The sequence below is a fragment of the Pocillopora damicornis genome, chromosome 8, assembly GCF_964200805.1.
Source record: "Pocillopora damicornis chromosome 8, jaPocDami1.2, whole genome shotgun sequence".
Classification (NCBI taxonomy): domain Eukaryota; kingdom Metazoa; phylum Cnidaria; class Anthozoa; order Scleractinia; family Pocilloporidae; genus Pocillopora; species Pocillopora damicornis.
Window position 1 is genome coordinate 15,189,661 of NC_142677.1, and position 25,666 is coordinate 15,215,326.

The 25,666-nt window shown below is 37.5% G+C and overlaps 4 protein-coding genes and 1 long non-coding RNA gene across 7 annotated transcripts; 2 read left to right on the forward strand and 3 right to left on the reverse strand.

The window, feature by feature from the left end:
- Positions 1–546: 546 nt before the first annotated feature.
- Positions 547–4,041, forward strand: LOC113676388 (uncharacterized). Its single transcript, XM_027193045.2, has 7 exons — positions 547–718; positions 1,231–1,443; positions 1,543–1,599; positions 1,856–1,897; positions 2,168–2,260; positions 2,793–3,080; positions 3,524–4,041. The coding sequence occupies exons 1-7, from the start codon at positions 632–634 to the stop codon at positions 3,776–3,778; spliced, it is 1,035 nt and encodes a 344-aa protein (XP_027048846.2). The 5' UTR covers positions 547–631; the 3' UTR covers positions 3,779–4,041.
- LOC113676399 (trace amine-associated receptor 13c) lies at positions 3,459–6,253 on the reverse strand. The gene is made up of 2 exons (XM_027193055.2): positions 5,009–6,253; positions 3,459–4,440 (listed from the first exon to the last, which is right to left on the reverse strand). Exons 1-2 carry the CDS (start codon positions 5,854–5,856, stop codon positions 4,335–4,337), a joined length of 954 nt encoding a protein of 317 aa, XP_027048856.2. The 5' UTR covers positions 5,857–6,253; the 3' UTR covers positions 3,459–4,334.
- A 348-nt stretch (positions 6,254–6,601) lies between these two features.
- On the forward strand, positions 6,602–9,911 carry LOC149041591 (uncharacterized). The gene is made up of 3 exons (XR_016189271.1): positions 6,602–7,013; positions 9,360–9,414; positions 9,579–9,911. It is a non-coding gene; the product is annotated as an uncharacterized LOC149041591 (long non-coding RNA).
- A 139-nt stretch (positions 9,912–10,050) lies between these two features.
- On the reverse strand, positions 10,051–13,789 carry LOC113675712 (trace amine-associated receptor 13c). Of its 2 annotated transcripts, XM_089214858.1 has the most exons (3): positions 12,665–13,789; positions 12,067–12,451; positions 10,051–11,070 (listed from the first exon to the last, which is right to left on the reverse strand). In XM_089214858.1, exons 1-3 carry the CDS (start codon positions 12,909–12,911, stop codon positions 10,938–10,940), a joined length of 765 nt encoding a protein of 254 aa, XP_089070984.1. In that variant the 5' UTR covers positions 12,912–13,789; the 3' UTR covers positions 10,051–10,937. The 2 variants fall into 2 exon arrangements, with proteins under 2 accessions (XP_089070984.1, XP_027048110.2); XM_027192309.2 differs by having other exon boundaries at positions 12,067–13,787.
- A 3,265-nt stretch (positions 13,790–17,054) lies between these two features.
- LOC113676157 (uncharacterized) lies at positions 17,055–20,267 on the reverse strand. 2 transcript variants are annotated; one of them, XM_089214859.1, is made up of 3 exons: positions 19,992–20,267; positions 18,726–18,830; positions 17,055–17,857 (listed from the first exon to the last, which is right to left on the reverse strand). In XM_089214859.1, exons 1-3 carry the CDS (start codon positions 20,222–20,224, stop codon positions 17,524–17,526), a joined length of 672 nt encoding a protein of 223 aa, XP_089070985.1. In that variant the 5' UTR covers positions 20,225–20,267; the 3' UTR covers positions 17,055–17,523. The 2 variants fall into 2 exon arrangements, with proteins under 2 accessions (XP_089070985.1, XP_089070986.1); XM_089214860.1 differs by lacking the exon at positions 18,726–18,830.
- Between the last annotated feature and the right edge of the window lie 5,399 nt (positions 20,268–25,666).

Sequence of the window (25,666 nt, forward strand, 5' to 3'; positions counted from 1 at the left end):
GAGGAGATGTAATCGATAATAATTGGTAATTTTTATTTTAATTAATTCCGGCTAAACTACTGAAATGTCTTTTCTTTAATAATACTTAAAAAACTACTACTTTAAAAAATCGCCATCAGGATTTTTTTTACCCAATCAAAACGTGATGAGAATTTTGGTTTTTTAGACAGTCCCTTAGTTTTCCTTCCTTAGGTACAAAGAGCTAAAATACAAAATTTCCCAATACTGCGTACATGAAAACCACGCATATAATTATCATAGAATTTAACTAATACTAACTGAAGTAAATTTGAGTAACAGTAATAAAATACTTAATGTGTTCCGCTTTTCATGACAGGATTAGAGGATATTGCTTAATAAAACTTTAACGAAATAAACAAAAGATGTTCAGAAAATGGATCGAAAAAGAAAAACCGGTTTAGTTTATCTTCCGTTTAATAAGTGCTGCTAACATGACTCCGGTTGAGATCTAATTAAAAGTCAAATCATTTTGACATCTTTGGGAGAAGTTGAGTAAACACAAGTGTACATCAAAGGACTTGAGTATTAAAATGTCCACCATGATAACCGTTTTTCAAGTACTCAAAGAAACCAAATTGCATCTTTTATTTCTCACAAGTACAGTATAAAGATGGTGTCTTCACCTTCCCTATCGTTTAAGGTTCTTCTGGTAGCTTTTTTTAGTTCTTCTTTATTCACAATCTCTAGGTCTACCGAGGTAAGAGAATTTTAGTCAGCCAAAAAGTTTGTTCAAAGTGGGAAAGAATATTGATTTACTCTACAACGGAAAACCAGAAAATTACTTTGGTTATGTTTAACATAGTATTCAGAAAAATTTCAAATTTAGGAGCTTTTTCTCACATAAGCTACTGCAAGCACGCATCGTCTTCGCCGATTTTTCTTCTTTTTTTCTGAAATGAAAAATATCAAAACCAACGAATATCAAACAAGAATGATTTTGTATGGAATTTTCTATCATGGAGATAAAAATTCAAACAGGTTTTTAGGTTTTGAAAAAATATCTTCATTTTCTTTATTTTTTTTGGTATCAGAAGGAAACTTATTTATAGATCTTCCTCCATCCAACGTATCAAAATGAGTTGTATTTAATCATGAGATTAAAAGCCTTGGTTGTTTTAACAACCTGAGAGAAAAAGACCAGTTTTCAAATTTGTTTTAACCTTTAGTGCAGAACCTAGGTAAACACGTGCTCTGGTTTGTTTCTCTAAGTCTCTCGATAGTGTTTCTGAACCACCCCCAACCTTGCCTCCGTTTCCATGCAACTGCAAGGACGGCACACCAGGAAGAGATGGTAAGGACGGTAGAGATGGCCTGACAGTTGTGGGTCCACCTGGACCCCCAGGGAATAATGGATTGAATGGAACGGACGGAAAGAATGGCAGAGACGGTAAGGATGGAAGGGATGGGAGAGACGGAGAAAAGGTGAATAGGATATGATTTACTTCAGTTACTTTCCGTGACATTATTATGTTATTATTATTACTGTTATTATTCCTTATTTTTTACTGATGACGTTTCCAGGGGAACCCAGGTTCTTCGGGTGAAAGAGGACCTCCAGGAGTCTGTGATATAGCAGAGGTGAGTAAGGCTGAATTTTAATGTTAGCTAATTAAAATGACTCACTCACTAGGCCATAACACTTTTAGCAATACATTAAAATATACTGGGAGGACGAAAATGTGCAACTCATCCAGTAAGAATTCATCTCGTGATAAATGTATAGTGCCAACCGGACCAAGATAAGCTTGCTCGTTTATGAAGGCCACTAGAATTACTTTAAGGTAAAATACTCAACCACAAACTTTACTAATATAGGAAGTGTTATTCTTTATAGCTGAACTCAATCAAAGCTCGAATTCTTGATCTGGAACGGAAGGTAAGATTCCTTTGAGCTTGTGGTAGCATACGAAAGAATCAATTTCTTGCATTGAGACTCGGTAAGTTGTATAATAATGTTTAATCCTCCTTAAAGCGAGAGGCCCGGTATCCCTTCACTTGCATGATAATATAAGCTAATCAGCCGATGGTCTTTACTCCACCCTCCCCCCCCCACTCCCCCCCACACACACACACACATTCCCCTAAGAAATAGAGATCATTACATTGAATTGTTTGAGCTTATTTATTACGTTTGCAATTATCACAGGTGGAGAAAGTCAATGAAACTTCAGAGACGAGACTCAATATTTTAGACAACAAAATTGATGCAAAAACAGCTGAGCTACTGGCAATAATCCAGGTTAGTCATCCACTCCCCTCAGTAAATACAACTTGGTTTGAATATGTCAGGGTTTGGTTTTGGATAAAACAATTTTTTAATTCGTCGCCACATCTCTACCTAACTGTTTATTTCCCTCTGGTCTATGAGTACTACAAGATTTCCTTTAAAAAAAAAGGAGGCATTTCCCTATTGGTTTAGGATAAGATTTACGAAGAAATGTCAAATGTCACCAAAGCAGGCAGCTAAGAATCTGTGTTTACCTCGTTTTTCATGAAATAGATAAGTTAATTTTTTTTTTGACCTGTCAGATATTAGGAGCTGTTAATTATATCTATCATTTGAAGCTGTTTTGGTGAAAGATTTGTCCGAAACATAACTTGATATTTGGCAGGAATAGTTGGATTTATAAGCCATTTTAATCATTGGAACTATTGTATCATCGAAGATTCAATTCTGTGGGACCAAACAAACAGGACTACGTGTCCTTGCCGCCTCTTAAAGTGGTGAAAAGTTTGAGCCCTTTTGTCAGATGATGTTTCTTTTTCTTCAGATTGTCAATCAAACAATTATTCCAGGGCCTCAGGGACCACAAGGGCCTCCCGGAGAGAAGGGGTACAAGGGTGACAAAGGGGAACCCGGAAAGACAGGGCCACAAGGACCACAAGGAAAACAAGGAAAGGAAGGACCAAAGGGAAACAGAGGCTTTCCCGGTTTACCAGGAGCCAAAGGCGAAAAAGGTGATAGTGTCACACTAAAGGGCTGCAGACACAGAATGAAAAGTTCTGCTTTAAGAAATGAAAACGGCTTCAAAGAGGTTATACTGCAGGGGCCTTCGCAGGTAAGTTGATTGCAGTGCCTTTCATAATTACAGCCATCTATAACTAAATAGGTTAAGGGAGAACTTCTCCATGAATCCACTTGTAAAAGGAAACTTGTAAGCGGTCACACAAAATGTAATTTACGAGGTGACTTTCGAGAACGAAAGAAGGTAGATTGGGGGGAGTCTTTTCGAACTTTTAAATATTCGGCCAGGGATACAGATTTTTTCGTTTTGGGTTGCCATGTTTGGTACACTAAGAACACTAGATCTAATTGCAATCAATTAATAATAATCAAATAATACAGCGAAAAAAAGTCAATAAATTATTGTCAATATAAGTAAACTCCCTGTGTAAGGAGTGCCGCCGAGGCACCAATGATAGGATGAAGTAAAAGCTTTTCTTTACATGTTCATGTATCATTAATTCTAAAATCTACATTATTATCTTTTTCGTCTTTAAGGGTTATGTTTTAGTGGGAGTGACATGTGCAGCCGTTAAAGGAGGGATTGCTCATTTGTTTTATCAGGAAACAAAAAAGTCCTACTTGTGTTACTGTACTTTTCCATCTACTTGTAAAAAAGGAATTGCTGGGCGGGACGATAGACGCGGAAAGCGAAGTCTGTCTCATAAAAAAGATAAGGACAGGAGAGAGGGTAAACAACTAGATGGACCGAAAGAGTGTTACCTCCATTACTGGGAATGTCCTGTTCTTTGAAATGTTAAATGATAGATGATCAGTTAAGCAGTTCTAAGAAATATAATAAATCGTTTTAAATCAAACGCGCTCTCAGTTACAGCTGATTCTTTTCGCTTGTCTTCTGGAGAACGCTGTTGGAAGCCTTCGTGCAGATCTTGTCACAGATGATAGTCTAGCTGTTATAAATATTTAATCGCTCCATATTTTCTCTGTGTGTTTTAAGTTGTAGTCGAACCAATCAACAAAAGAATTAGCACTTAAATAAAACATTCGCAAAACCACTTGCTTCACTGTTTGGTTGCCGCCAACATTCACACATGTATTGATTTAAGGTAAGTGCTTCAGTCTTGAATAGATAAGCTAAAACATCAAGAAATTTCCAGTGGTCGCTTCAATACTCTTCACAAAGGCAATTATCTAGCTTAGACCCGGCTCCGTGCAGTATTTGAAAGTACATTTTCTAGACCAAACATTCCGTAAAATCCGTTTTTGTTTTTCTGAATTCGTCGAATGGGAACATCGATATTTTAACATCTCCTCTTTGGTTTTTGTACTTAACTTGACTGTTGTGCTTTCATGTCTTTCGAGTATTTTTCTTCTGCTGTAGTGACACGGATGTCATATGCGGTTGTGAGGTGCCAAAAGGATCTTTAAGAAACAGCAAAAAAGCCTTGCGAAACCTGTTAGATATTAGAAAAAACGTATTTATTGGTTAATCGTTATAAAATTTAACAGTCCTAAAGAAAATTCCTGAGGAAGATTGGAAAAGGTGAGTATGTGGGGGAGAGCCACCATGAAAAAAATGAGAATCATGTGCGTCATCTATGTGTCTCAGTATTCAATGAAAACAACAGCCTCTTTGAAAAGGTACGTTAATCTTGTTAGGTTTTGAACGATTAGTATCCCTAGGATAAAACAATAAAAAAAAAATCGCTCTTGATTTCTATGCGTGACAAATGATTTGCACTTCGCCCTCATCGACAATCACGCGGTAGAAATCTCGAGCACGCTTTTTATTATTATATCACGTGTTACACATCAATAGATAACTTTCCGGTTAGCAATACGCTCAGTTTGAATTAATTATCAGGGAAGTAAGAAGAAAAAGGTATAAGCAAGCATTTCAAAGACAACACAACAAAGTAAAATTTTTTTATGCAAAATCTAATCTCTTTCTCATGGTATAGTGAAAGTCAATTACAAGACAAAACCACCGCAGTGGGATATTTAAAAAGAAAGCGAGCTTACCTTCGAGTCCTTAGCGAATAAATGATAGGATTAACCATGCTGTTCAAATCCATAAGAAAATACGCAAGGAAATTAAGCCAAGTTCCGTGCTTTCTTGCGACGCTGTGTAACGCCATTGGCAAAACACCAAGAATGAGGAAGGCTAATACAGTCAGGGCAATTGTCTTGGCCGTCTTAACATCACTTCTAACTTGCTTTAAATGTGGATAGAGTGTCGACAACCTCCTTCTATGATTGCATACCGTGCGCCAAATCATGACTCCCAAAATAAGCATGATAGAGAATGGAACCAGATAACCAGGAACAATAAAATATCTTCCAAAGTTTTTTAAGTAGTGTATCCTGTACTCGAGCACAGGTGCATCTCCAATATCAAAGTTAAGCCCCAGTATAAACATGCCATACGTGTAAGCAGCCGCCAGAACCCAAACGAAGAGTACTGCTATTTTTCCCTTTTTTAACGTCTTCCACGAATGGTAGCGAAAGCCAAACACAATGGCCCCAAATCGGTCCAATGTAAGCACAGTGAGATTGACCACTGTCAGGTACATGAACAGCACATACCATGTCACTATGAACCACGAAAGTGCACGACCCTTGAGGAAATACACCTTGCAAATGTACCACATGATGAAGAGAGGCATGTTAGTGAGTCCATTGAGGATGTCTATGATGGCCAAATTGACGATCAGGATATTTGGCACTGTACGCAACGTCTTGAACCGAATAAATAAAATACAAATTATGCCATTGCCAAAAATGCTTCCAATCATAGCCGTGGCAATCATCAAAGTTCTTGATATTAAGTCCGAACACTGACAAAACGTCACGACGATTGTCTCGTTCATTTCTTTATCTGCTCAATTGACTTCAGCCTTTGTCAATTTCGAGCTGACACTGGGTAGAAGTTGAGCAGTTGTCGTTTTGGTTCGTGTTCCACCTAGCTCGTGCACTTTTTATCACACGAACGACACCATTTCTTCTACTGTTACATATGTCGAATGTGAAAACCATAGCCTTTAATTAACTCCATGCTCCGGCTAAAACTGAATACGTAAGACTTACGCCTTGCAATTAATCGTTCGTTTAGCACGATCATCATCGGACGAATCAGAATAACCGTGGACTGCATGCATGGGATCACTGTATTCTTGTAAAGTGGCAAGTTTACAATTCACATGTGATAATCCAAGCGAAAGACAATTTTCATGATCGTGCATGAATATAATATCACGGCTATCATTTATATTCTGTTTCTCGTTTAAGCGTCCAATATCTCACGCGTTTGACATTGCTATTGTTGCTTGGTAAACAAAACAAATAACGATATTCATTTGGTCATTAAAATTTTCTTTACCATTGAGTATTTGTAAGTGGCATGCAACACATGAGCTAGTTAAGTAAAGTTGTTTTTACCGATGCCGACAGCGGATATTAAAAAAGTGCTAAACGAAATTGGAAATGACATTATTTGAATAAATGAACATTGTGTCTCTAAAGGACCAGCTAAATATTATTTTGTGATGAAGTACCCGCTTGGTTGACTCAGAGTTTGTTGGTTCGCGGTGCGTTATGGTTGACCAGTTAGCGCCACTCAGCAACAGTAAGATAATGAAGTGCTTTAGGAAAAAAAATATTGCTTGTCTGAGTATTTGGTGCTGTTTAGAAAGAGGGTGGGTATTTTTAAAAACAACTATCAGGAAAGACGTCAAATAAGCCTCTCCAAAGGCAAGAACGTGCTGACTACTGTAATTGTTGTTTTGACCGCAAAGTTTTCGTTATATTGCCTTGCCGCGTGGAAGTTATTGATTTTATTGTTATTTTACCGCACAAGTTGGCGTGATTTTCATCTGAATGGCCACTTCCGCCTTCGCCTGCCACTGGAATATTCTAGCTACCTCAAGGTGGATTAAGAACCTTGCTAAAGTACACAAGATTTACCTCTTCTAAATAATGAAATCCTGTTCTTGTGAGTCTCTTAGACTCAGGCATACCTTGGGAAACCGTAAGTAAAAAGTCTTCTTTTAAGTAAACACATGACCCAAGAGACACCTAAAGTATTTTGCTCAATTAATCTAAATCAAAGTGTGTGTTTATTAGGACTATTCCAGAAATACTGATAGGCATTCTACGCCATATAAGCGTATACTTCTTTTATGGATCAACACCTTTGTACTTATCTTACTAATGTTACACTTGTTTCAATATCTTTCAGATGTTTATTCTTTGATCTCCTTTGGTATTTCACTTGTTTATTCATTCCCCCACAATTTTAATTTACGGTAATTTTAACAGAGAAGGACGTTTGTTATGAGATACTTTTTTAAGTTGTGAGATGTTGATATCAAAGCAGTCATTTTAGTTCCAGGTATTAGTGGTCTTTAGTAAGTGGCCAAGACACTTTGAGTTATTCAGCAAGAACGAGATGACGAAGTAGTGTACGAAAATAGAAATTAATTGTCTCAAGTATTTTGCGCTGTTTAGCCAGGAAAGACATCATACGCGCCTTCCCAACGACCAAAAAATCAACATACTTGGCTTTTTTATCTGAACAAGCAGGAGGAACTATTCAAGTGGTTGTTCACATTGAAAAATCCCACTTCTCTGTAAGAGAGACTAGGCACACATACAGTTCAAGAGAATATTTTGGAGTGTTACAAAAAACAGAAAGAGCAAAGTTTACTTTGAAAGAATGTCACTTTTAGAGTTGTTTTTGCTTCCGGAGAAAGAAATCAAAAGCTGAAAAAACTTCAGGTACCTTTGTAAATTAAATATGCTAGATTTGAAAAACGGCACGTCGACGTGTCTCAAGTTATTATTATCCATTTTTTTTTCAACTGATTGTAGTTGTATCACAACGGTTTTTCCTTAATTTTCATTCAGTGAAAAAAATAGCGCTTGAAAGGGAGAATATTCAATTTTCTTTCTTGTTCAAAATAAAAAAAAATACAAAGTAATTTTTTTACAACTTGCAACGCAACAATTGAAATTCGCTTTTGACTGGTCAAACGTGACCGTTCCTCAGACATGAATGGGCTTTCGTTCAATTATGAGAGCAGAAACAAATATTTCATTCTACGTAAACGCGAGATATTTCCTCAAAGTAAAGTGTGGTAAGTGTTTTTCCAGGTTTCACTCAATTATAACTGATGTAGATTGGCACTTTTCAACAACTACAACCTAAGTGCGTTTTCCCAATAAGGAAATTTCAATTTGCTAATGACAATTTTCTTTAAGAGTTACACTGAAATACAGGATGAACTCCATTACGTATCCATCTTTGAAGTTATTTTCGTGCAAACAAAAACAACCTTCAGAAATAAAATGCACATCGTCATGATTTGTCGACTGATAGTCAAATCAGTGAAGCTCACAACATTCAGTTTTGACCGATTTTGCGTAATCCTGATTGACGGGAAAAGGACCCGAAAATGGGATAAAACAGTTGTTAAAAAAAGGAACTGAAAACCTCTCAACAAAATTTAAATGTAACTTGTTCAATTTACGGTGAGTGTATTTTTTAAAAAATTCAAACAAGCGTTGCTCCTGTAAATCAGATATTAGTTGAAATTATGGCATTTCGACCAACCAAAGCTCGCTTGGATGCACAGTCTGCTTCTCCTGCCATGACTGTTGTCTTTCACTTTTTTTTTTTGTTTTATTAATGACATCTGGAATCATAAAAATTTTAAATCCCTGATGATGTCGACTTTTAACTTCTCCCAACAATATTAGTGCTAAACATACTGCTTACCATCGGTAAATATACTGCTTTGTGTGCAACTACACTGAACAAAGATGAGGCATTTGATGCGTCATTATGACTTCAAGATATCCTACAGAGCTACGGCAAGGTGCATCAGATATATTGCACGGGTTATTTCTGGCGCGCTTCAACTGAATATTTTTCTCTGAAAAGGCAAGCCATAATATGGTAGACTGGGTGATCTTATTAATGAATCTCCTTTCTTCCAAAAGAAACAAATTATTGGCAACACGCAGATGTTCCTAAACGGTCATACTTTTCTGACCTGACAAGTTTATTAGCCTTTTGTCTACTAAGTGCTACTCTGGCTATGGTTGTGTGTGTGTGGATGTAGGGGGGTGGGGGGGCAGCCCAAATGACGCCCAATATAGTAAAAAGAGATTAATCTGGTGACCTCCTCTTTCCATCCTTCTATCAACAAGGGCCTGGTCCCATTCATCCTCAACGCGCGTCAATCCAGAAACATTATCGTTCACAGCTCTTTAGTGAGAGAGATTATTAGTTAATTATGGAGTATATTCTATTAAGTAACTTATAATAGATGATAAATTTTTAGCTCCATTTCTTCGAAACCGGTTTCCACAGATGACAAGTGCGACATTGCTGACCCGACCACCAGCTTGTTTCCATCTTTTATCACGTATGTACCTAATTAATTTGTAGCCTACTCTCAGATCAGCTCTCTGAGGCTCAATCGAAGACACCGGTCGGTCTTATGTTGGAATCCTAGAGGGCTGGAGTTATGTCTTTTCTTTGTCTCACGTTTATCACTTCTCAAAAATGTTTCGTTATTCGGTATTTCAGGTTTGTTGCAGGGCATGTGGGTGTACAGGGGAAGATCGATGCAAGGAAGTCTTAGGGTATGTTGTAATGCACACAAATACGTACAAATATTAAATCTATCAAGCAAACTACGATTGTACTGCTTCGCCATAGGAAAGGTCTTAATTTGAATATAATGCATAACACTGAGAACTGCTCTTTAGACGAGGGAATATTAGAGAATGTGCAAAGATTTACCTCTGGTTTCAATGGAGTACATGTCAAGTAAATTGCAGAATTGCAAACAAATTTTATGATTTGAAGTTATACATTGAACTCTTTCCAAACTCAGCTAATAGTAATGTGCAGGTGTAAATGTTGAGACCTTTGAAGGTCATGAAAGCAGGGTACAATGGAGAGTACGCCCATACCTTCCGCGCTCTTTTCTTAACCTCCATCTTTCCTACTCATCTGCTCATCAGTTTTATGACCGACATAATCTGAAATAAACATCTGAGATTGCTGACTTGATTTTATTGAAGTTGAATTGGCGATAAAAGCTAAGTGTCATGGCGAATGATGACATAGCGAACGATTCAAACGTGTATGGTGCGTTCTGTGGAGGCCATATAAAAGTTAAAGCACAGTTTTACCAAAATGTAAATTATATTTTGTATGTCTGGGATTGTATATACTACATATGTTTTCATTGCCGGGTTGAAACATAGTTTTATGCGACGTCTAATCACGCCCTTTTTACAAGGTTTTTCTTTTTGCTCTAGAGGTTAGTAAGATCTCATCTCTTTACCCGTGGTGGAAACAGGTGAGACCGATATATCATATTTTACGCAGCATGTCTATGTACTAAAACAAGCTACGAAATGTAAATCAAAAACAAATATTTATCGTAGCCCTCTGAGCAAACTGTGAACAGTAGCCAGTGTAATGCTGTTAGGAAATCATGTTAACTAACTTTAGTTGAAAAGTGCAACGTACCTAGTTACAGTACAGCGGCGTGGTTTAATTTGTATAATTTACCTTTGGCGTTATTTTTATGAAACTAGGACATGAAATTTTACCGAAAACTGCACATTGTCAGGAAAACCATCCTTGACAGCCTCTCTCACTCAAGGAAATAAAATTTAATGTCTCTGATACGAAAACCGACCTTTCAACAAACTTGAAGACTTACTGTCCACTACTTGTTTCATTTTGTCAACATTTTTCTCTAAAAATTTTATTCAATATTGCTTTTATTATACTACTTCCTCTTTCTACTACTTGAACTTTCTTCTGTCCCCATAGTGACCGTTGTGAATAAGTTTGATTGTGTCTTTCCATAATAAGTTTCCTGTTCTTGTTCTTCAACTGTTTTTGGTTTCTATACTAGCTCACTTAAATTTAAGAAACGGTGATTTGAAAGGTGTTGAGTCCCTCGTTCTTGTATTGCACATTTTTTCTTGAAGTTGATATCTGACCAGGTTCTGACTTGCCAAAAGGTTCTCTTAAGAACAACAAAAACGCTCTGCGAAACCTGTTGCAATGCAAAGCAAAATCAGAATAGGTAAGCTGATTGGTTGTCTACAACTAGTCTGCGATGGAACACAAGCAAAACAAAAATCCGGGCTTTTCAGAAAACTTCATCGCAATATGTAACATGTGTCCATACGTAATCAGGTGTACCTCAGTTATGTAGAAAACGGAACTGAATTTTGCATCCTCAAGATGCGTTGGAATGAAAGATTTTAATTCTCCCCTCTAGTAACTACAAATTAGTTACGAAAATTTGGTATTAAATGAAGATAACATCTTCTAACGTGATAAGTTTGACCATTCTCTTTACATATTAGCATGATAATGTATGCATATTTTAGGACAAGTTACATGTCTATCACTTATGGGAGTTAAAGGGTTAACTGACACACGTGATCTTTAGTTCATGAAAGAAAAGGGTAGAATTTCCTTCTTTTATTCGTAAATTGTCGATAAACTAGGCAACGCAAAATTCTAATTTTCACGAAATGTAAACTTAACTGTAGAACCAAATTTTTCCTTTCCTACAACTTTAAAATGTAAATGTCATTAAGAATATTATCACTACATCAGTTAATGCTTTGATATACATTTGTACCCTAACAACCACAAGTGAAAATATTGAAAGAAATTACAAAATGTTGTTACTTTGATATTGAGAACCCAACAGCGAAAGATTACTTTTTGTCCTCTTGTACTTCAGTTCCAGTTTTTCAGAATTGCTTCGCAAAAAAAAATGTGAACAATCACATGAGAAATGAAAAGGGATATCGGCAACCTCTCCTGGTCAAAATTTACATTTAAGAGAAAACAAATGAAATGCTTTGTTATTAGCCAATTATGGATAAGTTATTTTTATTTCAATGATAAATTTACAAATCGGGCAGCTTATATCATGGAACACTGCATTTTTATGCTCTCAGCTGTGCTTGATTTATCTCCGAACGAGTCCTACCGAAAAAAAAAGCATTCAAAAAAGCAAAACAGAAGCGCTTACCTCTGAGTATACAGTCCATATATAACTGGGTTCACCATGTTATTGAGGAGACTGAGAAAAAATGCAAGGAAGTGAGGCCATGTGCCGTGGATTTTGGAAAAGAAGTGCAAGAACATGGGTGCAACAACCATGCAAATGAACGCCGCAACAGTCAAACCGATTGTCTTGGCGGTCTTCACGTCACTTTTCACCTGCCTAGCCATAGGAAAAAACGGATACAAACGTCTTTTATGTCGGCGTACTGCACGCCAGATTAAGGCTCCCAAAATTAGCATGATCGCAAAGGGCACAAAATGGCCGAGAATGATGAAGGCCCTTCCAAAGCTCTTCAAGTACTGCTTTCTGTACTCCCAAACTGCAGCGCCACCAAGATCAATTTTGAGCCCTATTGGTATAAACATGCCATATGTATACGCAACCGCTAGAAGCCATGTAAAAAGTACAACTATTTTTGCCTTGTTGACTGTTTTCCAGGTGTGATAGCGGATGCCGTGAACGATGGCTCCAAATCGGTCCATTGTCAGTGCGATAAGATTGAATATGCTTAGATAAACAAACAGCACAAACCATGTAATGATAAAAAAAGAGGTAGGCCTACCTTTAAGGTAGGAAACATCACTGATGTACCACATTATAAACAGGGGCATGTTGGTCAAAGCGTTGAGGATGTCAACTACAGCCATGTGCGCGATCAGGATATTAGGGACTGTTCGCAAGGTCTTGAACCGGACAAGTAACAGACAAATCATACCGTTTCCTACTATGGAACCCACCATAACTAAGGCAATCATGAAAATTTGTATGATTCCTTCCGTCTCATGCGAAGTAAATGTCAGAGTTTCCATGTACGGTTTGGTCCATTTCCTGTAAATAATCAATTTATTTGCCCAGTCGATTTCCCTCGCTTAATGGAAGACATGATGAGGAGCACGTTTTTCTCTCAACCCCACATGAAACGTTGAGACCAATATCACTACGAGTCTTCAATTTATACCAACTTCCAAAAGCTTAAGTGGGCGGCACCTCTCGATTGGCTATTTGCGTAGGAGACTTAAATTAGCCCGATGGCGACACGCAAACTAAATCAAATTAAAATCGTTTTCACTGACCATTCTGGTAAAAGTCAAAAGTTGTGATACGTTGTCTGGGAAACGAAGTGTTCACTTCATTTTTCGTCATCATTTCTAACATCACCTCTCGTTGTATAGCTTTGCAGTAACGGGAGCAACTTTAAACATGTTAGAAAGTTCTACTTGACTATTGCACCTTGTGGATGATGATAGAGACTTGAGTCGTTACCGGAACTAAAACTTGGAACTAGTGCGAGCTATACTTCGCCAGTTCGGAACGTGTACGAAATTTGTTAGTGGGCTTATTAAACGGTGATTGCTATTGGCGTAAATAAAACATGCTTTGACTCTTTGAAGTAATGTTTGATATACAAGAGGACGGGTGCTTCGCGAAGCATTAAAAAAGCTTTTGTCAGAATGACTTCCTGAATTTCAGCCGGACTCGTTTGCTCGGCCGTTTCCCGTAATAAAATTCGTATATTGTGTTCAACTATTATGAGTCAATATATTTTAAAATTAGCACGCCAAAGAAAGCCGTTAGTCTCTTTTTCGTCAGGCGAAGAAAAAAGAACTCCTCGAAAATTCGACCCCTAGACTTTCGGATATCGTTGTTCGATGTTCTATACTTCTCCGCCACAATGACTCCGTTTGCAAACCAGGAAACGTACTAAGTTCATTTCGCCAATTAATTATTTTAAAACAGAGAGGGGTCATTTTTTATGCTCTTTTTCCTCTAAGACAGACTAGTATCGTATTACCCCTATACAAAATCACTTCCGAGTCGAACATCAAGGTCATGGGAATAACGGAAATGATCGCCAACTAAAGAGCTTTTGATTGTTCAACAAATTCACCTCTTCGTTATCATAGGAAATGTATGGAGAACAGTACGGAGAATATGCATTGCATACCGAAGTTGTTGTGTGAAGAAATAAGGATTTTTTATCTCTCAGTCTTAATCTACACTGAGCATCGCACACAGCTCTTTCTATGATTGACTACTTCACCCAACACTTTCTCTTGTATACAAATTTTATTCAGTAAATAACTGTGTTCCCACTTGCAAATGTTCAAATAATGATAACGATTAATGGATAAACAAATGTAAAGACAATTTTTACGTAAAGTAAAAATCAAACTAGTTTTGTTGTGACTAAGATGAGAGGAGAAGTTGAACTAACGACTAGCGAGAAACGAGATCACTTGAGACGTATAATGCAAGATTTGAACTGACTTTGTTCCCCTACTTTCAATATCAGTTCCCTAACCTATGCAACCACTCCGCCTCATCCAAGACGGTACAATGAATCGCTGTGGTTTGAATGGTTTTTTAAAAGATCTTGCTGTTTTGTTGCCCTATTGGAGATCATGCGACGGTGTTATTGGGATTATTTCCTGGGAAAAACTGTCATAAATGCGATCTAATGCGTTCTTAATTTTCTGACCAAGAAGCAACAACCTTCCTCAGGATTTCAAGTGATCTTTCTAGGGAGAAAATCATGCGGCAGGAATAAAGTCCATAGGTAAATATCGGGAAGATGATTATTCCTTTTCGCGCGCGTTGATTGGCTGGTTCAGAAGTGATGAGCAAGTACTTTTCACCTCCAAGCACACAGAGAAACAAAATCTTTATATTGACTGAAATAACCTAATTTTTTGGTTTTTCTATTGTATATACTAAAAAACTTACTGACCTCTCATACAGACAACTCATTCATCGTTTCTCACAAACATGTATGATAATCAGTGACTCCAAAAAGCTTCAGAGTTAGGCAGGATGATTTGACCCAATTTAGTCAGTAGTGAATAAGAGGACAGTGACATTTCTTAATACGAAGCGATAGCATGAAGAAGCAAATCTCGAGAGGTGGCAGAAATTAATTATCCGTCGTTTATTCTAGGACAAGAGCACTAATTAATGAGCAGAAAGGAAACAAAAACAACAGATTTAGAAAAGGCTCGTCACTCGAAATTTTTTATTCATATAAGGAGGTTCCTGTGATTGCAAATATCTGTTTCGAATAAGGAAACAGTTTTCTACCATAAATTTCGTTTGTACCTCTGATACATTTCCCAAAACTGAGAGAGTGTGCTTCAAATTGAAACGGAAGTGAAACAAAGAAAGAAATAAACCTAACCACCGGCAACATCGACGCATCGGAAATTACGCAGTAAAACACCAAGAGTAACCTCCGGCCACAAGCGCATGTATCAGTAAAATGAAGAGCTCCTCACGTTCCATTTGAACAAATAATTTCCAGTCAATGAGTACATTCATCTGTTACTCAATATCCTTTTTTTTTAAACCGAATAGACCCAACTGTCGTGTGACCAGCTCAAAAGCCATTTGATACATAAGTGAGCATACGGTACTCCTACGGCAACAAAAAGCGGCAAAAAAAAAAGAATTTACTTTTGCAGGCTTGCCATGATACTTAAAGCATTCCAATAGCAAGGATAGCACTTTTACAATCACTCATTTTGATTGGGCGTACTATAGACTGAAGGCAGACGGAAAGATTTTAAGTTTTGTGCATGGAGTGAATGTCATAATCAATCTCTCTGATAACAATTCGTTAGTTAAGATGCATGTCTCCTATGGCATGCAATTTCCTGGATTTTGAAAAAGCAATCGACGTGAAGGATACCAACTTTCACGTACGGTAGCGTGTCGGAGAATGCTATGTCGGTTCATTAAAAGTTTCCTTTCATACCGCAAAGTGGAAACAGAACATTCTACATTAGTATGGTTTCCTGTATTTGTGATGTAACTTCCTATTTTCTTGAGGATGAACACAAAGCAGCGATTGCGTAATTTTCACGGTTATACGAGTACTTTCATCGATTGGATGTTTTGCCTCCTGATAATAGATTGAATTATCAAAAGAAATGGTCTGAACGTTTTCAACTTTCAACCAACCTCTTTAACAGAACTGTAGTGAGAAGTGTATCGAGCGCTACTGAATTAGGCTAATCATTTATCAAGATGCAGAAAATGTGAAACAGTTCCTAAGATCCTTTACCGCACAGACCTGCAGGTTTTAAATTTGTACTTTTTAAGAAGTAGGATGAATTGAAGGCACGTGCACAGGTTTCAGTTCCCTTAGAAATAAGCAACGATATTTAAACATTCACTATTAGAGGGCTTTTTGAAGTTGCCACTGGAGGTTCTATCAAATGGCAAGATCACGTACTATTTGAACACTGTATTTTCCAGTCATTGAGTACATTCTTCTCTGAACTCATAACGTTTTCTTTCATCCAATTAAACCTAACTTACGTGTAACCTACCCGGCAGCCATTTGTAGTAATGAGTACGCGGCACACTTACGGCGAAAAAATACTTTACTTTTGCAGGCATTTACCATGAAAAAGCAAGATTATCAACGTTATGGTCACATATTTTAATTGGGTGTACTCGAGGCTGAAGGCAGAGGGAAAGATTTCCTTACTCTTTGAACGTCATCCCATGCGTTTATGCAATTTCCTAGATTTTGGAAAAGCGTTCGACGTAAAGGATACATTTTCACTTACGAGAGCGTGTCGAAAAATGCTCTGTTTATTACAAGTTTCCTCTCATTTCGCAAAGTGGAAATAGACTCCTAATCTACTTTAGTATGGATCGCTTTCTTCGTGATGTGACCTACAATATCCCCAGGGGTGAATACCGAACAGCAATTGTGTAATTTTCTCTGTCGTAGAGGTGCTTTTAATTAGATTTGTAATCTATCCTGATTGTATCTTGAATGCTCAAAAGTTAAGATCCAAAGATTTCGACTTTTAACCAACTCCCTTAAACAGAATTGTATCGATTGGCACGTGATGTGGTGATCTGAAAGTGTATCGGATGATGACTTTTGACATGCAAATACCAGTGTTAAAACTTAAATCATACTCATATCAAACACGTTCAAACTCTTATTTGAAACTTAAAGGTTTAATACAAACAGTTCCCCTTAAAACGAGAAAAGATTGAAACAATTCATTTGTTAACCTAATAACATCCATTCAGTTCTTTGCTCAAATTCTTCCACTGATGAAAAATAAATAGGTCATTACTCATAGTAAATAATTTTTAACGCAACCTTGCAGTCTTTAAAAATACCTTCTTCCCTTAAAAATTATCAAACATATCACAACTTTCCTCATTCAAACCTAAGATATGATTATCAGTCTTCATCAAAATCTAACATAGGTCAACCAGTCTTCGTATTCACTTGCATTCACAGCGCCTCACTTAATGACATCTTGGGACTTGTATTACAGCTCTGAGGTGGCACTTTATGATACTGATCTGGTGCCTCGTCCCCTAGAGGGTGCACATCCAATTGTATCTGCATCTATTGATTTAATTTTCATCACAACTCCGCAATTTTCATCGACACTTTTATCCCGAAGCAATGACAGTAGTTCTGCTTGTCTTGGGTGTTGGTAGATTGTATTTGAGACGAATTTGTTGTCGGAGAAGTTTTCTTTGTTGCTTCTCCAGTTTAGCCTGCTTTTTGTCATGTTCATTCCAAACATATGTTCTCGCGGTGTAATCTCTGTTTTTCAGATTGTACTTTTTCTTAACATCATCAATACGTTGTTTGCTTTCCACAGCTCGTTTCTCGTATTCTTTTGTGTTCTTCCTCACAGCTCTAATTTCGTTGCCAGTCGTTGGCACTGAGAGACGCTTTCCCAACATCTCACGGTTATTTCGTTGCTTGCTGTCTGTATTCCTGAAAAAGTTAACAATATAACAAGTAAGAAACTGATGAAAGATTTCCTTAAAGAAAGATAAATTGAGAATAAATCAAGGAAATGCTAACTTAAACTTTTAAACGGGTAGTATAGGTAAGGTATGCGTATGTACTAATTTGCGGCCGTTTTACCTTCATTGCAGCCGTTTTATCTTCAGTGCAATTATTGGAAACAAAGTCGACTTTGAATGCCAAAACAGTGAAGGCAAAGTTATGAAATTCTTAGCGATTCTCTTTTTCACTGGTTTGGTTCATTTTTCATAGCCATAGGACTTTCCTATATGTTTAGAAACTTTAAGAATAGTTTTGGTATTTTCTACGGAGTTCACTAGTAAATAAGTCGTAGAAATATTAACTGTGGAATTCAGCATCAATATCACGCTCTGCTGGAGTCGTAGGAGGAGGTTATGAGGAAAATAAAGCATTCCTATATATGGGCATCACGAATTACCAGTGAAACAAAAGAAATGTTTGATACTATCTTTATAATCAGCTATGAGTCATCTGTTCAACGATTGTCTAAATTAATATTATACCAAGTTTGTAGGATCTTTTGAAATAAAATTTCACGTTCAATTTATAAAATGTTAACAAATTTCTTAAGAGCGTTGACAACATACTTGCCGTCTTAAATTGAAAGTTGCGTGTAGTTCAGACAAAGGCAAACCCGCAGGACATTTCGATCTGGAGTAATTTGCATCACAAAGCGCAAGTATAGGGTCTGCAATTGTGTATCGGCAGGAAAATTATTTACAAATTATCAGAGAGGCGATCGTTTATTTGCCAGAGGTCCTCTTAATACGAGATTGGCGGATTTAGAAAAGTATGAAAAGAAGATATATTTTACCTGATCAAAACAATAATAGATGAAACAGCAAGGAAAGCGTAGTTTGAGGGCGAAAACGTGACATCTGTCATGACACGAGACCGGAAACTGAAATAAATGTAAATCCTGGTGGACACAGCCAAAAAAACTTAACGATTGTTGAATTAGCTTTATGTGATGTTTGAACATCAAGAAAACAGGACGTGTTCAAAAGAACAAAAATGTCAAGTTCCAAACAAAAGGAAAGTGTACAAAGAACTTTTACAACTGATTAGCTGTAAACGGTGACAATCGATAGCACAAAAGCCACACTACGTTAGCGAAATATATTGAATGCACATGGAATCCATGTTTCAGGATATTTCTTACAGAATAAAAAAATGGCTTATTGGCAATCACGTTCTCAGTTTTGGTCAATTCAGACGTCCTTTTGCCATATCATTCTTAAACTCCCTAGAATAGAGTTCTGTGAGGTTTAGCGAATGATAATTTGTTTTGACGAACTTGCCGCTGGCGCTGAATAATAAGGATGTTGATAAAAATCTTAGCAGTCTCGGTCGGATGCTTTTCCGTTGTTTCATTTTGGAACTATCTAGAATCAAGTTCTGGAACGTTCGGAGGGAAATATTTTTTTTTGACGAGCTTGCCCCAAGCGCTGAATGATAAGGTCTTAACATAACGATGCGGTTGGAAAAAACGGGGATGGATTATTTCAAGCAATAGTCGTTCAGTCAAGAGAGTGTCGACAGTGTGCCTTGATTTTAAAAAGTTACAAGATATTCAAATATGAACAATCTGGCTGACTGTGTATTCTCTGGTGACAGATTTTTTTGTTTAGCGTGCATAATCGTTCATGTAATCTGCGTGTGTTTAGCTGCTAGTCCTGCAAATCTAAGAATTCTGCATTTTAATACTTTGAAGAAACATTAAGGCCTTATACAGACTTCTAACAAACATTTGATATTTGTCGATATCACTTACCACGTGAACCAGTAGCCATCGAGGGGAGTTAATAACTTTCAAAGCTACTCAGCATGCTTACACAGCAAGAATTTACTATTTTCGGACACTCGAATAAAGAAAAATCAAAGAAAACCTAGCCGTTATTCGTAAGATGTCTTAAAGACCCGTTAGCCTGGCATTAAACTGATCTGTTCCATAAGCTTATTTACGGCTCCCTTTAAGTGGTTTAAGAGTTGTTTATCAAACGCGCGCAGATCGCGGACAAGATAGAGAAATGTACGCATTCGACTTATCAACTTCAGTCTTAGGAAGTTACTTCCTTACCTGTCCTGTTCATTTAAGACATTGTTGTTTCTCTTCCAGTCCAGATAAGTAACGTCATCGAGCAGAGCTCCTTCGCTCAAACTCTTTTTCCTCTCCATGAGATATTCGTGATACTCAGGGGCATCCAGATCGATAACGTAATCATCAGCCCTAAGCTCCGTGTCTGAATCCGAAGAAGTCCCAACAGAAGGCTCTTCTGCCTCGACCGGTGGTGTGTCTACAAAATTTCCCATCGCGCTGAAGTCAACGTTCAAAGTATTCAAGTTGTGTCTGATTGAGTAAACTCACGGGGTCAACATATTTATACAGTCGGGAGCCTCGCCTTTGTTTTCGTTACCCACGTAGACCAGCTAAGTGCTAAATTTGTCTCAGACAAATCCGAATGCTGATTGGCTGGCATGCGACCCGAACTAAGTCCGAGGTCAATAGAAACGTGAGCACGCCGGCGATCACGTTCATTTGCGACAGGAAAGCTTGAACGGGACGTAGGTCAATCGCTTAATCCCTTTCAATGAAAATTGAGCGCGAAACCACACATTATGAAGAGTAAATAACGCGTATAGATATGGGCAACATGATCGGAATTTGTTCAAAATGCAAGTGCAAAAATCAAATTGGTTAAATAAAAGAGATGCGTCACTCTAATGAGCTGGTTGAGTGTTCCACTCAATTGAACAATACAGATCTTATTTAGCTATCGAGTTACTATAAACAACGAGAACACAGCTTAAGTGTCTTACGTCTCTTTTAGTAGTGAACGTTCTAATTTTCATAATCTCCAGTAACAACAGATAAAAATACCGTTCGAAAAAACAACGGAATATTCTCCATTTTTCCAGATCCGAGTGATTCGCATCGAACCATCAAATGACGAGCAAAGTCATTGTTTACTGATTACCGAGAAAGTCGAAAAAATTTTCTTCCTCTAAATATGTCTCTCTTGTTTCTCCTGTCTATTTTTTCTTTTTATTTCCATGCTGGTCTGCGTAGACTCGCGCGGCCATAAAATAAGAATCTAGTCATCAACTGTCGACTCTGGATTCATGGCAAATTGGGTTAAAGCGCTAGGCAATAACTAATATATCCAAAAATGGAAGAACTGGAAATCATTTGATACTTAAGACTCATCCAGTTGTTTATCGATGGAACGATTCTGTTTACCGGCGCAAATCTCACGATACACGTGCTTCATATACGGATGTTGGCTGCAACCAAATGCGCCAAGTCTGCAATAACAAGATAAGAAAAAAAAATTAAAGAAAAACATTGATTATGGAAAACTAACCGAAAAACCTGCCTTCAACGCAAAAGAACAAGAGTTTTATTCGCAAAGGAAAAAGGGTCTGTCTCACTGACAATGGTCGAGGGAGAGTCAGTTTGAACGATTTTGACTCCACTGTTACCTGCTAAGAGGCGTGGAAGAAGCATTTGCCCAGTGTCCAGATCACACCAAGGTTTGAGGCCGTCAGTATTTCACCTCGGGAGATTTCAAAGCTACTTCTTGATGAGGGACCCTATTTCTTAACGACTCAACTTTGCATTTTTCCCCAAGAAGAAAAACGTCTCTTTCTAAGTTTTCACGGAAGTAGGAGTCCGTGATACGAAACAAAGATCGAGAATACTGCTTTTTCATATTATTATTTCTTTTATTCAATCCAAGAGCTAAACTTGTTGATGATTTCCCAACATCAAGCCCTTCGCCTCGTCAAGTTTGCCAGCCGTAATTGTTTCCAAAACTGCAAAATCATTAAATTATAGCCATTAGTTTTGATTATTCACGCGATGTTGCAAGTCCTCTGTTTAATTTGCCACAAAGAGACAGTTTGCGAAACTCTGGATTTAAGTTTCCCCCACGTGCACCACCACCTTGACGCTGGTTTAGTCTTGGGGCTTAAAGTTATTTCACGTAGGTATTAATACGATCTGGCTGTTAAATTCCGAAAGAATGCGTTGACGAGCCCGAACCTCCAAATTACTCATCTACACCATGATGTCGCAAGTGACCGCAATGCTTTAAGTAATCCATTACTGTAAGGATATGATATGGTGTGAAAAAGCTGAACAGTTTTGGTACTCAGTGTTCAATAGAAATAACCTCGTAATTAATTTCAGTATATTTAATTCAAATATTGCGATTGTTCTGATCAAAGTCGACATCTTTATCGTGGATTATCGAAAACAAAGAGAGGTCCGCGAAGTAACAGACGTACTCTCTGGGGGAGCAAACTCTCGCAGCACCAGGAAAGGCTTGCAGATGCTTTTCTCGAAAATAATCAAGATAACCATGAAATCTCTAGACATACTCAACCTTTAAAGTGGATTTAACAAAATGTTCATATGAATCATCCGGATTTGGAACAGGATAACTTCAGTGAGGGGTGTGTGAGAATCACAGCATTAGATTAATTTCCATGGAAACCGAAAAACAAAAACATAACTCGTCCCATCCGGACCACCATACAGTGACGTCACCAACACTGATACTGTAGTATTTCTATAAGTCATCGAGTTAATTCAGCCTTCCCGTGAAGAGATATCTGATTTTTTTTCAAATCTGGGAGGACATAAAATTTTTTATGAACATTTCTCCATGATCTGAGTTTTTGCGAGCCTTTTCTTAAATTCTTAAATCGTTTATTTTACATGAGTTTGTTTTCGTCAAGCGATGTTTATCACATTGTAGTTTTTCTCTGCATTTCATTTCAATTTTGTGTCTCAGTGAGAGTCGAAAATATTTCGTTACGTCAATCTTCGAGCTAAAGTTATTTCAAGTCCGTCATAAACTGAAACAGGGAAAAAATTTCGGTTCCAAAGACATGAAAACTGGCCTGTCGATTCAACCTACAGTATTGTGTTTCAAGGAAATGACTTCAATGTCACCAAAATATGGAATCACCTTACATGGCAAAAACCGTGCTAACAAGCTTGTAAAGTAATGGGGATTTCAATCACACTGAGAAGTATGTTTCCACGAAACCAAAAAAAATTCGAAGTTAAGGCAGTATACTTGATTTTGACAAATATCGGAGCAACAGAAACGAAAGCAGTGGAAACCTTTTGTTTCTATATAGATTAAGGTCAACTTAGGAGCATCTCAAAACTACAAATTACTTCACAGTTACAACCGTATCAGAAATTACATTACACGAAACAATCGCAGTAATAAATCTATTCAGTAAAACCATTTAATACAGGGTTTTAGAAAAAAAAACCCAGATATTCCAGAATTTGAGGCAAACCTCCTAATGATCATGGTAGCTCGGTTGTAAATCTTTTGTGGTAGACAAACAGAGATGGAGTGGAGAGGAAACGCGACTTGGGGTCGATAGCGTAAGGTAAACAGCTGAATTCAATCTCCATGGAAACCAAATACACAAAACACAAACTTTCCCGGTCCAAGATAGAGTGTTGAGTATGAAATGTCGAGCAGTGATACTGTAGCAAAATTAACCTGCATAAAGCATTCCTAAGGAAATTTGCTCGTTAAGAGTGGATATATATGTTAGCGCTAATTTTAGTGGATATGTATTAGTGCGTGAGACCTTTGCTTGCGGCATTTCAACGGGTTTGGAAAATTCTTTGTAGAAATAACGTTTAGCAAATTCATCATTTCATCAGGGAGTTGGCTAAGATGTTTTTCACATGTCAGTAGATTGAGTCGTGACAAAACGATATGCCAAGAGAGCTAACTTCGAGCGTGCGCAATTTCATTTTTTCCATTTACCGAAATGTTTAGTTAAATGTGCGTTCAACCCTGCACAAATCAAAGTAGTTAATAGCAATATCAACACATATTAAGCTGTCAACATTTCTAAAAGCAGACAAAAGAAACACGGAAGTACTTACTCGTATCTTTCCGTTCAAAGGAAGCTCATTTGCACCCACAACTTACGCAAGTGTTAATTCTGAAAAACCAGGTTGGCAAACTTTATGCGACACGATACTAGCGAGTAAAAGCTTTTATCCGATGTTTTAGCTCACTTCCTTCAGACAACGGGAAAGATTACTCTTGAATTCGTTTATCAAAGCATATCGAACACGTATTCGGAAATGGAAAAAAGAGCAAAAGAGAAATAAAGAAATTCTCTAACGTCATCTCAGCAAATATCCAGTTTAGAAATCAGGATTCAATGGACGCGAAATTCCTCCATATTTTTTGTAAAAAGTATATTTTTAAACTTTTCGTTTGTTTTTTTTCCTCATTCGCATTGAAATACGCTAAAAAAATATTTCTTTCTTATCTTTGCGCCCAGTTCCGCTTGTCTGTATCGCGATTTGATAAAACTTAATTATAAAGTGAACAAAGGATGTGAGTTTGTGAGGAAACTGTCGGATCCTGCGCAGGTGGGGGGTATCAAAAGGTTCTCTGGTTTTACTAACGGTAGTGATAATATAAATAGGCCAGAGTAAAGAGTTCCTAAAGCTGAAGCTTCGAGCGTCAGCCCTCTGCTCTGAAGCGGTGCTGACGGTCTATTTTTAACTATTGCATTTATGATGCGTCATTTGGACGAACAAACTTTCCTTAACCAGGTAACACTGAATTCAAACGCGACTCTATGCGCGAGCTTTGCTCAGGCTGAGCGGGCTCATTCGGAACGACTACCTCTCTTTCCACTCGAAAAGGACGTATTATGAGAATCTTCAATCCAGTCAAATCATTAGAGAATAACACACACGAACCTCTCTGAATCAATAAACCAACTTTACCAACTTCGTCAACTTAAAACAAGGATACAACTGGTAGGTATCAATATCAGCTGCCCCCAGTGAAGGCATTTGTGGGCAGTAAGCCTAGGCCTCAAGGGTCCTTGAATAATAGCTAAGATCAACTATCCTATAGGAAACACACTTGTGAATTGGAGTCCAGCGTAAAACAAAAGAGAAAGATCTGATAGAAAAGCACAAGAAAGGAATACCACACCTCAAAAGACAAACTGCACGAAAAAAATTAGTAAAAATGGGAAGGATATTGCACGATCGAAAATTCAATGAAAAATAACTATTCAAACCTTCGGCTAAATATCAAGTACCCTCGAGCTCTTCCCCTGCATTATATTTCATTCCACAACAATCCTTAGAGAAACCTAGCTCTTTAGATGGGATTTATTCCAACTATCAACTTCAGTATTGACTCTGACAAGTATCATTTGGTTCGTACATTAAATGCAAACTTCATACTCGACTAAGTCAGTTTCATATACTTTGTATTCGACATTATGTTATAAGTTTCTGTTTTCCAGTGGAATTTTGTTAATAAGGACTCTTCATTTATTTTGCTCAGAGGATAAATCTCATTTATCGTTGTGTGGGGTTTATACGGGTCGAGTTCCCTGCTATATTAAGTTCCATGGAAACCGAAACTCAGAAATACACTCCTATTTTCAAGGACAACCACCATGGTGAGTGACGTCATAAGCAAGATCTTTATCATGCTGTACCATAATGATACTGCAGAACTGAAAAAAAAATCAAACTGCCAACATAAATGCATTTCATATATATGTAGTTAGTTTATGCTTTTTGCGCTGTCACTAAGCGACTTAAATTAACATATTCAGTAGAAAACCAATCACATTTGCTCGGGAAATTGTAAACTTCACTGATTTTGGTTGATATGGCGAAGACAGAAGAGGTCAGCACATAATTGCAAGCTGCATATTTAAAGTATAAGAAGA

Coding starts and splice junctions, on each gene's coding strand:
- LOC113676157 (XM_089214859.1), bottom strand. CDS start 20,224: ATGGGAAATTTTGTAGACACACCACCGGTCGAGGCAGAAGAGCCTTCT. Junction 18,831..19,991: donor GTCTTAAATGAACAGGACAG/GTAAGGAAGTAA, acceptor TGTGTCCACCAG/GATTTACATTTATTTCAGTT. Junction 17,858..18,725: donor TCTATTATTGTTTTGATCAG/GTAAAATATATC, acceptor TAACTTTTTCAG/GAATACAGACAGCAAGCAAC.
- LOC113675712 (XM_027192309.2), bottom strand. CDS start 12,911: ATGGAAACTCTGACATTTACTTCGCATGAGACGGAAGGAATCATACAA. Junction 11,071..12,066: donor TATGGACTGTATACTCAGAG/GTAAGCGCTTCT, acceptor GCATTGCAACAG/GTTTCGCAGAGCGTTTTTGT.
- LOC113676388 (XM_027193045.2), top strand. CDS start 632: ATGGTGTCTTCACCTTCCCTATCGTTTAAGGTTCTTCTGGTAGCTTTT. Junction 1,444..1,542: donor ATGGGAGAGACGGAGAAAAG/GTGAATAGGATA, acceptor TGACGTTTCCAG/GGGAACCCAGGTTCTTCGGG. Junction 1,600..1,855: donor GAGTCTGTGATATAGCAGAG/GTGAGTAAGGCT, acceptor TATTCTTTATAG/CTGAACTCAATCAAAGCTCG.
- LOC113676399 (XM_027193055.2), bottom strand. CDS start 5,856: ATGAACGAGACAATCGTCGTGACGTTTTGTCAGTGTTCGGACTTAATA. Junction 4,441..5,008: donor TATTCGCTAAGGACTCGAAG/GTAAGCTCGCTT, acceptor AATATCTAACAG/GTTTCGCAAGGCTTTTTTGC.